The sequence below is a fragment of the Calidris pugnax genome, unplaced genomic scaffold (assembly GCF_001431845.1).
Source record: "Calidris pugnax isolate Ruff unplaced genomic scaffold, ASM143184v1 scaffold44, whole genome shotgun sequence".
NCBI classification, from domain to species: Eukaryota; Metazoa; Chordata; class Aves; order Charadriiformes; family Scolopacidae; genus Calidris; species Calidris pugnax.
Window position 1 is genome coordinate 22,106,912 of NW_015094506.1, and position 12,748 is coordinate 22,119,659.

Consider the following 12,748-nt stretch of genomic DNA (forward strand, 5'->3'; position numbering starts at 1 on the left):
GCACGTGTGTAAAATATATTTTTTGAGGGAAAAAAAAGTCCACATTTTCTTAACCTCTCATTGTAAATCTAGCTTCGCAGGTACCCATGATAACACCGAGGCTGACCAGGAGGAAAATTTCTGGTCTCAGGCTCTGGAGGATTTAGAGACCTGTGGCCAGTCAGGAATTCTGAGGGAACTAGAGGTAGAACAATCTTAACCTTTCTTTCCAATTATAGAGAAATATAATGGTTTTGGTTTGGTTTGGTTTACTTTCGTTTTATTTTCTCCTTTTTCTTTTCTTTTAAGTTGCACTAATCACACCAATTCATTTAAAAGCTTTAACCCCTCTCCACAGGACAAGGCTGACAGGCGTCTGTGTTTGAGAAACATGACTCTCTTGGTACCTACCCTTTACCTTTATATTTGTGCTTGTGCAGCTGCCTCCCCTGCCCCTAACCAGAGCTGTTTTCTTTTGTACAATGCAACCCAAATTCTATAAACATGTTCACCTCAGAGCTTTGACTTGCAGCTTCTGCTGTGCGTAATCCTCGGTGCTGCCTCTGCACAGGCAGCAAATGGCGCAGAACTTCTGGAGTGGGCATAAACCCTCCTGCAGCAATGCATCCCATTCTCTGACAGACGCTTTGTGCAGCTTTCCTTAGCATGTTGTAGGTTGCCTTTTAAATTGAAACTTAATTTGATTAAGATGAACATAAAAGAAAATTGGCTTTTCAAAATGTTTACCTGCAGTCTTACCACCCTGCAAAAAAAAAAGCTGCCAATGGGAGAAATGTTCATTATATAGCGATTTCTTCACTATGCAACAAATTTTCACATTTCATCCCAAAGTTAATTGCAAATCTAACCATGCTTTGTGTTAGGTTGGGGGGAACAGAGGGAGAAGGGAACAGAGACAGAGTAACTCTGAGTCTTTATTTTTCTAATCACCTTTTCTCTAAGTTGTCTAATCAGAACAATTAAGATTATACTGCCACTTAAAGCTACAGAATGAAAGGTCCTAAAATATTTTCTTTTATGTTCTTTTAAATTCCTGGAGCTGCAAAACTGGCAGAATCTCATTTTCATTTTTATGTTATATAAAGTCCTTTAGCAGTCAGGAGGAATGTGAATGGCATAACTGGGTGAAAGTTTTTCAGTTTAGATTAATTTACTTCCTCAGATTTATGGTTTTTGTATTGCATGTACGGGTAGCAAAAGTGATTCTCATGTATTTGTTATTGCAAACCAGAGAAATGTAGGAGAAAATGTTATACTGGTTTAATTCCATAGTTAGATATGGTTCAGTACCGCAGGCTTCTCTTGCAGTTTTCAATATTCAGAGCACAATAAAAGGATATGGAAATAGATCATTTTGAAATGGAAATAGATCATTCATGCTGACCAGAATTCACTTACTTCAACACATTGAATTTTTCTCAGCCTTTCACAAAAGTTAAATTCAGAACTGTAGATGCTGTATCATTTATAGCATCGTCTTGTTGCACATCCCACAGCTCTGAAAATGAAAGCAAGACTCATTCAGTATGACAGGATGCTGAGAACGGCGATGCCTCTATTTTATGAAGTGCCATTGCGTAGTCAAGGACTCCTTATCGTTTTTCATTTCAAGGTCCTCAGCCAAAGAGCAAAGAAAACTGTTGTTTGCCAAGTCCTCTGGATGGTTTTGCTCCATCAGGCAGTAATATCAGTCATCTCTGAGCACAAGACAGACTGTTGAGGCTACAATATATTATCACAGAGTGAAAGTAGGGCTGGAGCTGGGAGAAGGAAGGGCAAGAGACATGCTCACCAGAGTCAGGTTATTTGCCTGTTTTCCCCTTTTTCTCCCCCCCCTTTATTTTTACTACACATATTCAAGAAGGCTGCCTGCATCCTGTCCGAGTCAGAATTCAGGTTGTGGCCTTTTAATTTCCCTTTTCGCTTGTCCATCGGCAATAACTAGGAAATAATAACCAGGATTCAGCGTAGCCTATCCCAACGGCGGCACCTCTGCGCAGTGGCCATGCCAGGGTGTGTTTGCCTCCATTCCCCAGAGCAGAAAGCCTTGCCTAAGGGAGGAGGCTCGTGCACGGGTGCTTTTCATGGCAGTCCCTTCCCCCCAGTGGGTGCGATGACTCCCATCGTCGTCTGTCAAGAATTCACCCTCCTTGCAATATGTACATTATGCCAAATGTCTTTCCAGGCAGGGAGCTTACCTGCACTGAGCTGTACCCGGCCTGGGAGGGTGTCCAGGCACACTCTCTGCCAGTGCTGACTCTACACCTGCCTACATGTTCTGCTGACTCACGTTTTTTTCACCTTGCGCACAGAGTCTGCATTATAAACGCCTTCTTGTAGCTCCAATTCCAACAAATGCAATTATGCCGCAAATTAAATGTTGTTTTATTTACATGTAAAATATTTTTAAAGTAAGCAATTATACTACGCACTCTTCAGTCTGCCTGCCAGGGGACAAGCTTACAAGCATAGCCATTCTAGTGCTCAGTATTTTAGTTTGAAATGCCATCTGAAAACTTTTGCCTGTAGGGTTCTGTTATTGTTGTTGTGTTTTGTTGTGGTCCTTTATTTTATAGTGACTTGCAAGCAGATTGAACATCTGTCCTCTTGCCTTTTGCTGTGCCCTGAGTGATTGTGTGTTTTAACAAAGAATAGAGATGTTTTTCCAACTGCTATGAATTAACCGCTTACTTAACCCGCATTCTGTGTTAAAAATTAACCTGTTCATTAATGCTCTAGGCCACAATTATGTCAGGAAGTACAATGAGTTTGAACCATGAAAACCCACAGCCTCGTAGCCAGCTGGGAAGACAAGCCAGCTTCCAGGAGAGAAGTTCTGTAAGGCCACATTACAGTCAAGCTACTCGTAGCAACACATTGCCGTCAGATGTGGGGAGAAAATCCATGGTTCTGAGAAAAATTAAGCAAGAAATGAAAGAAATCATGTCACCAACTCCTGTGGAGTTACACAAGGTCTGTAATTTTTCTTCTGACAGCTTTGAAATAATATATTCAGTATAGGGAATCTAATTATATGGCAATACAGTAAGCACTTTTTATAATGACTCCACAGATGTAATTTGGAGGCCATGCATATTAGTTCTTACAAACACATTAATGATATATCCTTGTGGGGGAAACAAACAAATAAGATGCATCCTTGTCTGCTATTTTATATTACAATAAATCCTCAAAAGGGACTGCTCTTTTGCAAGGAGCATCCAATGGTAATTTGAATTGACAACACCAATAACTCATCTCTGCAAAATGTGTTCATTAAGAAAGCAAAGTTTAATTTCTAGAAAATACATTTCTTTAGGAAATTACTCAGGAGGGTTTGGGGCTCCCATTGGTCCTTTTTCAAATTACCACTCATTTTGAATCAAATACGTGAAGCTCTATGTACATAATATGGAATGTTATTTCAAATTAGCTGTTGCTTCTCTTCTCTTTGTAATTCCTTTGCTCTAAAGAGGATAAATAAACTTCAGTCTGTGCAACTTTTCACTGCTGAAGACTGTAGAAATCACCTGGTGATATGAAGGTGGTTCTGCACCCCAAGGAAGTCCTGGATAAAGTATCTCTAGATACACAGCACAGCAAACACCCTGCAGCGAGGCCATAACAGCAACCAGTTTCCAGAAGTCTGGGGGACGTTATAATGCTGTTCTCCTTGATGGGAATGAGCATCCCATCTCCACCCGTATTCCTCTTAAAGGCCTGAGATCCTCCCAGAGAGGAGGCAGAAGCACAGAGAAGTTTCATTAAGAGGTCACATGTCAGTCTCAAGAGAGTTGGTTTAGTTTCTAGTCCCTGTGGATTTGACTCAGTTTCATTTGTAGTTCATGCAGTTTAGTTCAGTGAGGTGAGGACTTGCTGAGTGTGGGCTAAAGGAATGTTTGCAGAAGGTAGTACAGAGTGGATCTTATATATGGGAAGTTAATCCATTGCCAATGTAAACAATCAATAGAATAGATTGTGCTAGTTTTAAGCTGTTCATATTTCCAGCTTGATGTGAAGTGATTAATGGAGTTAGTTACTGTGCTCAGTTTTCCTGTGTGGCAAGTAAATGTGAGATACAAAACAAAGCTACGCCAGTAGGTGTTTCATGGCGTGCTCACACTGAGCAAAGGCATGCTTTTCTCCTGTGGATTATAAAAGCAGCCTTTCATGATTGATAAAAAAAATCCTTTCCTGGAAAGGAGGAGTCAGATTTCTATTAATGAGTCAGTATTCTATGCTAGCTGTTAGCTCTTAGAGTCCTGGGCAGTAAAAAAATACCCTGTCCTTGAGGTTCTCTTTCTTCAGTTGCCTTTTTTTTTAGATTGCTGTGACCTTCTGTTTTAGAAATTTCCAGTTCTTGTTCAGATAATATACCCTTTTTTCTCCTGTCTGCTGAAGTGATGTTGAGTTTGCTAATACTGTCTCTTCTGTCATCCAGAAAAAGACTCATTTCCTTTCTAAAAATCTAGAAGTTGAACCTGCACCAAGGATTTTCCAAATCCTTATAGTCATTTAAGAAAAATGGAAAGCATTGACTAGATCTTACAGTCTGATTGACCAAAGTGGGCTTGTACCCCTATGATCTCACATGCAGCTTAACCCAAGCATCATGGGCTGCTTTCGTATTCATGCCCATCTTAGCAAGTTCTTACTTGTCAGTTTTCTTACTGGTTCTTGTGCAGTAATGGGCCTGTTACTTTCTCTCTCCTCCTTCATTTTTGTATTAGGCCTCTAGTTTAACACCAATAACCTCTACAGTTGCTATTTCTCATGGACAACTTATCCAATGATAGTTATCCAAAAGAGCTGCAGTGCCACAGGAATTACTTAGCTTCACTATCAGAGAAATGCCTTGATTTGGGGATTTTTCGTAACAGAACTTGCTGGCAAATGTGGTCTGTCCTCTGCAGGCAAGTGTCTTAATCAGCTGGGCCACTGATGGGACAAGCAGTGATGTGTGTTGAACACTGTTTTGGCTAACTGTGATGGTATAAATGGTTGTTGAAATACAAGCTAAGGCATAGCAAGATGATGTGTTTGACTGTGTGCTGCTGAGCTTTCCCAGTTTCTTCAGCAGGACGGGTCAAGGTGCCTATTTATGGCCACGATGCCATGGCCCTGCGTGCCTGTTGAGGCAGGGCCTATGTGCCCTACACATCAGAGTTCATACCTTAAGTTTGATTGCAGAAAATGGGCCACCTAAGGATGACGTTCCACTGGTTTTTCATAATCTGACTGTGAGAGCGAGGATTTGTGGTTCTACCAAAGAAAAAGCCACATGTAAGAATGAAATGCATCAATAGCCAGGCCGACTGTATAGGGTAGGAGAGAATGAGACTGGATAAAAACTGCTGAGGCTACAAACACAAGTTAGTCTGACGGAACAGGATGGTGTGCAGATGACATTAGTGGCTTGTCCTTCTCAGATATACACCTGTCAGAAAGGCAATGCAGCCCTGAGGATTATCTTGCTGAATGCTGCAAATTTTGCAGCAAGTTAACCTGAATTCTTCAGGGCTCTTTCTTATTTCCCTGCATTACACTCGCCAGGCGTGTACTTGAACTGCCCTTGTCCTGAGGAAGCTGCAATTGAGGTAACTGTCATACAAATCTCTTCAAACATTTGTTCTAGATGGTTTAATAAATAACATTCACTTCAACCGGATAGCTTATTGCTATATCAGTGCCCAAATTTAATTAATGCCTTTAATTGATTTTATCTACCTAGGTAAGCACATAGATTAATATTTTTCTAAAAATCATAGCGGACCATTTTTTAAAGTTTCATAGAGCACACATTCCTCTGAGAGCAAAAATATGCACTAGACATCAGATAATTTTTCAATATTATTATCGCAAGTAGTCATTAACCTAAAATTACAGTTGGTTAAAATACCTCAATAGCTGATCTGTGCAAGATGTATGAATTTAAATTAAGCATTTTCCCATAGATTTGAGAGGGAGGAGAGGCATAGAAACAGACTCAAAACTTGTGAGCCTCTGTTTAAAATTTGTAACTATTTAATTGCTTATGAAATATGAATTAAATTTCCAGTTCAGCTTTCTTTTTCCCTTAGGCTCCTGCTGTAAATTTAAAAGTCTAACAAATTGCCCATAATGGAGGTTTTGCTATTGAGATCAAACCTGCCAAAGTGTTGTGATCAGAAGTACAGATAAAACAGCATGATATAGGTGTTGCAGGAATGGCCTGCAGTCTGGGACCCCTCAGACAGGGCTGCCTTACTGGCAAGTGGAGATGCGAAACCTGTGTGCTTTGCCCATACCCATTCTTAAATATAAATTTAAATAAAAATAATTTAAATATAAATTAAATAAAAATCTGAGTACTTCAGATAGCAGGGGGTTTACTTCTGCGATTTCCTTTTAAGAATATATGCTGCCTGAAAAAGAAGTAACCCCAAAATTCCAACCTATAATTGTACAAATACAGAAGAAAGTTCTGTGCAGATGACTTGCACCTAAAAAATGGGACATCTGTCAAATATGCAACAAAGTTAAATCACAACCTCATCTCTTAAAAGAATGAGTTTCTTTAATTTCCAAGCTCCTGTTAAATAAACCAAAAGTCAAGAGAAAACAGCCATAAAGAAAACAGTTTTTTTAAATCTTTTATGATCTGCAGATCTGAAAAACCAGAGAAATGAGAAAATATTTTTATACTTCAAAAGTTCTGATTGCAGGGTAGTGAGTAATTCCCTTCTGGAGTGCTCAGTCCGTGTAAATCAGGGAAGTCCAACCCGAGCAACAGGGTGGGGGGAGGGGCAATAAAAGACATTAGATGATTATTCTTAAGTTCTGCTTCCCCCCGTGCCCCACTGTTGCAGTACTGCCCACTGTCCTGTGAACACAGGCTCTCACTTCCACGGCAAAACTCCTCTTTCATGTCCCTTACCATTTGCAATGCTCCATTTTTTTGACTCACAAGCTGGGCATGAAGTAGCGTGTGGATTCCCTGGGCGTGATTATAGACAAGACAAAAGATAAGGTGAGCTGATGTGGAACGGCACTTCCTTAGGTCTGTAGAACAGAATTTGTATGTATTTTGTTTGCTAATAGGTCACTCGCTAAAAATAGGAAAAAAGCAACACTGTCCTAGACCAGTGTCCAGTGGGACCACCATCTGTAGTACAGGCAGAACTATCCTCCACTCTAGTGTGGCTTGGATAAGATCTAGACTGTAATAGAGTGTCCAGTTTGGGGTCTGAAAATTAAAGAAGGATGTTAACCTCCCGAGGAGAGCCCAGAGAAAAGCAATCCTTGTGTGACATGGCTGCAGAGAAGGGGAGGATGAAGCGATCTGTTCTCTGTGGATGGCAGCAGGGTTAACTCTCCACCAGGGCGATTTAGTTTAGACATGCAGAAAACATCTGAAGCACTGGAAGGGATTGCTTTAATAGACTGTGGAGTCTCCATCACTGGAAATTTTAAAAAGCAGGACAGATAAATGTCTCTCAGAAATGGGTTAGATGCAGTTGATCCTGCCTCGGGGCAAGAATACAGTCTAGGTGACTTCAGAGAGCCCCGTTTCATATGGTTTTGTAGTTCATCTGAGGTTGGATCCAGTTCCACTTAAGTCCAGTGCCTGAAGGAAGAGGAAGGGGAAAAGAAAAAGCTTAAGTGGAAAGGGGGAGTTCCCTTTAAAAATTGTGCCATCTATGCTGGAATAGCACATAGTATTTTAAGTAAGTCTTCTCTTAGGCACCATATCACATTTTTACATTTACTTTTCAAGGCTTCATTAAGAAGCAGTTAACATGATGCTCTCCTATCCTTTGTGACAGTGTGGAAAAAAAGTTACGATCTCATTTGAGGAGAATTTGTGTCTTGGGCCAGTGCTAATTATTTTTCATTCTTGTCAGGAAAGGTAGAAAAATCTGTGAATAAAATTGATCTCCCTCCTTTATTTATTGTTTCAGTCTTGTAGAATTGTGGCACTTTCATAGCAGCTTCAAACATACTTCAGATCAAAGCCATGTTAGACATGCTATGATATCACAAACAAAAGCCTCTGTTGATAACAAATTATTACAAGTTTCCCGAAGTCCTGCTGGTACAGCAGCTGTTGATACAAATTAAAATCAATCTATGATGAATTATTTTGAATTTGCAAATAGGTTTTTCAGTAGCTGAAATGCCCATTGACTCCTAAAATTCATGTGAGGTGGAGGAAGTGTGACATCTCACTTACCTCAGCTGTGGCCCAGGAGAGCTACCAAACTGAGCAGCGAGTCTGGTTTCATTCTAGTTAAAGCCAAGTAGATTCAAGAAAACTGCAGAGAGCAGGGGGGAAAAACCCACAGCCAACTATCTGTGCTCTTTGTTGACGTAGGCATACCACATACCTACAACGCAGGCTGAATCCTTTTCCCTCAAATAACTGAATTCACAAAACTATCTGCGAGGACTTGTTCTCTGAACACCTGAAAAACCTTCTGCTAACAGTTTTATTAACTCCTGTGTCCTGCTTTTGAATGCCTGTCTATGAGACCCCTATGACTCTGTGACTGTCTCTTGGCTATGTGACTGTAAGAACGCTGCCTGCAAGCTCTTGCTGAAGGAGCCTTCATTCATACTCTCTTAAAAGATTGCATTGTAACTCTCATACTGAGCACTTGTGAGATTAGGCCTTTTCCACGGTGGACCATTGCCTGGCCAAAACCGGGTGAGGGTGTATGATGCTGGTGGCATTTATGCCCTAGGGAAGTTTTGGAAGACACGATACTCAGTGGTTAAGGCCAGGTCGTCATCCCTGAAGCAAACCTAAACTTAACCAGATGACCAGCTGGCTGCTTGTACTCAGATGCTGGCAACTAGAGAACAGGGTAGAAAAAAAAAAAAACAACTAAGACTCCAAAAAAATAATGACACCACAAAAGGTGGGATGAAACCCCCAATTTCCCAGCTGGCAAGCAGAAGTGAAAAGGGCTGCTTATTACAGAAGAATAAGGCAGCTTCTGAGAATATTACTAGAATATCAAAATGGAGACAACTCTCACGTAATACTGTAAGTACCAAATAGTAGGTAAGTGAGCTTGCTAAAGGGGAAAAAACAAACCAAACCACGCTAGGAAGAAAGCCTGCCAGTGCTTGTAGAAATGTGAACAAACTTTTACTTTTTTTCTCCTCCTCATCATGTCACGTCACCTCCACAGGTAACTTTGTACAAGGACTCTGATGGAGAAGACTTTGGGTTCAGTGTCTCGGATGGTTTACTGGAGAAAGGCGTCTATGTTAAAAACATTCGCCCAGCTGGCCCTGGCGATCTGGGAGGGTTAAAACCCTACGACAGGCTTTTACAGGTAGGTTTGTGGCCCCATGCAGGTTTAGCGTGAAGGGCTGTGACATACTTCATTTCACTTTGTAAAAAGGTTTGTGATGACGCTGCAGGGTGTTGTGATGACACTGCAGCTGTGTACACAGGCCTGATGGTAGAACTGTGTAAAGTGTTTACATCACTTATTTGGAACAAGTTATTATCTACATGGCTTATTATATTTTAAATGATGAGCAGTACTGTTCTGTTTCTGCTGGGAAAGGATGTGTGCAGGGGGAGGGGAAGAAGGACAAATGAGGGTCATTGCTCTGTGCCACAGGCCGTGTAAGACACTGAGACCCCTCAGTAAGAAAAGGCAGCGCTTCAAGGTGACTTGGGCTTTTTACACAGTGGCACTAAGGCTGGATTTTTCTGTAAAATCGTATTTAAAGAAACGGATTATTTCAGAATGTTAGATATTTCAGAACTCCAAAGGAGACACTACAAGTGCTCACTGGAAAGCTGGAATGTGCTGAGGCGTTTCCCGAGAGATTTGTAATTTTTGCTGTTCTTGATACAGACTTGAGTATTGTTTCTGTGCTCAATCCGCGTTGTTGATTGGCACAGTTGGAATAATGTGATTCCCACTGAGCACCACAGTGCCAACTTGGAGCATGATGGAAAAACTCATATTTAGTCAACCAGCCTAGTAACATACTTCAGATATTAATAAAAACCAGAGAAGACCTGAACTGACATTTTAGATGCGATCTATTGCATTTAAATTAATGAACACCATGAAAGACAGAATAACGATGTGCTCTTAAATGTCACTTCTGGAGTAGGCATTGTGACAGCTGCCAACAGCTATCACTAGTGTAAATACGATGCTTCCGCTCCGCTCTGTTAAAGGCTGAGTAGAAAAGTTACTGGTGTCTGCAGACCAGACACCACGGTTGGACAGTCTTGTATTGGGTGATTCTCCACCTGGAATATCTAAATCAGGTTCCATAGCCTTAAGGATTAATCTGTTTCTCTTGTGATCTCATGCTGTACTGGGCGCTGGTGAGGCCCCACCTTGAGTGCTGGGTCCAGTTTTGGGCCCCTTACCACAAAAAGACATTGAGGTGCTGGAGCGGGTCCAGAGAAGGGCAATGAAGCTGGTGAGGGGTCTGGAGAGTAAGTCTTATGAGGAGAGGCTGAGGGAGCTGGGGGTGTTCAGTCTGGAGGAGGCTGAGGGGGGACCTTATCACGCTCTATAACTACCTGAAGGGGGGGTGTAGAGAGGTGGGGGTCGGTCTCATCTCCCAAGTCACAGGAGATAGGACAAGAGGAAATGGCCTCAAGTTGTACCAGGGGAGGTTCAGATTGGATATTCGGGAAAATTTTTACACGGAAAGGGTTATTGAACATTGGAATGGGCTGCCCAGGGAAGTGGTTGAGGTACCATCCCTGGAGGTGTTCAAAAGATGGGTTGATGTAGTGCTTAGTGCCATGGTTTAGTGATGGTTTTCATCAGTTTAGGTTGATGGTTGGACTAGATGATCTTAAAGGTCCCTCCCAACCTAGACAGTTCTATGATTCTATGATTCTTTTTTCCTAAAATGGTAACAAAACTCTATCTTCCAATTGTTCAGGTAAACCACGTTCGCACCAGAGACTTTGACTGCTGCCTGGTTGTGCCCCTCATTGCGGAGTCTGGCAATAAGCTGGAGCTGGTGATCAGCAGGAACCCGCTGGCGTCTCAGAAGGGAAGCTCAGAGCAGCAGAGCTCAGGGAGCGGGGAGTGGAGCGACCCGAGTCACGCCTTCCTGCAGCAGAGCGGACACGCCAACGTTAGCGTGGAGACACGGGATCCCACCAACACCTTATAGCAGAACATCCTTCCAGTGGGACATTCGGTAACGAAAAGACAATTATGGTGCTAAACCCCTTTAAGATTTCTCTGAGATTGAGGCTCAGACACTATTATAGCACTAAAAAGCACAGGAGGTCAGTCTTTCTGTCTCAAGGCTTATAGTAATTCATGGTTACTTTGGAAAAACTTTAATTCTTCATTAAGTCAAGTTGTTCCATTCTAAACAATCTAGCATTAGCAACGGTAGAAAAAAATCCTAAGGGCCTTTTTTCCCCCAGAAAAAAAGAAACTGGGGAGATGTTTTAAATATGATTTAAATGTTCCTCTCTTTTCCTCAGCAGCTGCTATTTGAGGGAAAAGCATGGAATTAACCTCTGCTAACAGTGGTGTCCAGGTTACATGGTTACACACTTTTAAAAACATTTTATCCAAAAGGTGTTGTCTGATGGACGAGTGGAACGTTGCACCGGGTTTTCTTGTGAAATGGCTAGATCTGTGATTTTGGGGACCTTTGTTCTGCTGGCAAGAAGGGTGGGCTCTTCAGACAAAGGATGGTTTAACCAAATGGTCGTTGGAAGCTGCAGCAGGCGGTGAACATCACTCCCCCTCTTTGGTAAGTTTTGTTAGAACATCTGTTACTCCCTATGCAACGAAATATCTGCCCCTCTCTCTTGCATCCTGTGGGGATTTTTAAGCAGAGACTTTTTGAATGGGATAAAAACCTCTGAAGGAGGATTACTGACAAGAGTAAAACTGAAATGACTGCAGACAAATTAGAAACATTTTAAAAGAAAATGGCTTTTTATAAACTATGTCAGTAGAAGATTGATACAAAAGCTCTTCAATGATCCATAAACCTGTACTGTCACACATGAGCTTTTTAAGTTAAACAATTTCTTGAAGGGACAGAAGTCCTATTTAATATACTTTGTTTTCAGCCTTCTTTACAATAAAACATTACAAAAACAACATTACCCCCTGCAACAGATTTTTAGAATTTAAAACTGTAAATATATTTTACGAACACATCACAAATTCTCTCCTCTCCCCTCAAGCAATAAAATACTGCCAGTTGCTTTATACGCTCACCAGCAGCTGCTTTGGTTTATTCCGGTATTCAAGTTGTTATTGGTAATTATTGTTATTGGTGAATATAAAGATACTGGATTTGTACATTTGTAGAGTCTCCATATCTAAGCAAATCACCTTAACAGAGTTGTTTCTGGTCAATTGAAACTGTTTCACTGTATCCCTCTTGCTATTTCTGATACATGAACAAGCTCACCTTGCCCCCCACACATGAGTAGCTCTGATTTCTATTTCAGCACTGCCAGAAAAGGTCAGAATGACATTCAAATGCTGAATCATGTATAAAAAAAAAAAAAAGAAAATGTTCATGAGTCACTTAAATATGTATTTTTATTTGTAACAAATAAGTATTAAACTGTAAAGTATTTTTGTACAAATTTAATACTTTAATAGCATGATATTTATCGTCTATGTTATGTTTTTTGAAATTCAAACTGTTGCAAATATTTGTATGGAAAACTGTATAAATTGAAATAAACAGTGATTTAAAGACATTAAAATGAGGTAGCACATTTCTTCCACAG

General features: G+C 40.9%; 2 protein-coding genes across 6 annotated transcripts in view; both read left to right on the forward strand.

Moving 5' to 3' along the window:
• Positions 1-12,724, forward strand: part of GRIP1 (glutamate receptor interacting protein 1) — a 108,122-nt gene extending 95,398 nt beyond the window's left edge. For 3 of the 5 annotated variants that reach the window (XM_014963657.1, XM_014963659.1, XM_014963661.1), the window contains 5 exons: positions 73-184; positions 338-382; positions 2,740-2,973; positions 9,177-9,323; positions 10,915-12,724. In XM_014963657.1, the coding sequence (XP_014819143.1) occupies positions 73-184; positions 338-382; positions 2,740-2,973; positions 9,177-9,323; positions 10,915-11,151 (775 nt within the window). In that variant the 3' untranslated portion in view covers positions 11,152-12,724. The remainder of the gene's footprint in view (positions 1-72; positions 185-337; positions 383-2,739; positions 2,974-9,176; positions 9,324-10,914) is intronic. The other 2 variants (XM_014963658.1, XM_014963660.1) reach the window with 2 other exon arrangements.
• LOC106901225 (glutamate receptor-interacting protein 1-like) overlaps positions 2,024-12,748 on the forward strand; it is a 30,962-nt gene continuing 20,237 nt past the window's right edge. Inside the window, exon 1 of the mRNA XM_014963666.1 lies at positions 2,024-2,075. The gene's annotated coding sequence lies outside the window, so the exon portion shown is untranslated. The remainder of the gene's footprint in view (positions 2,076-12,748) is intronic.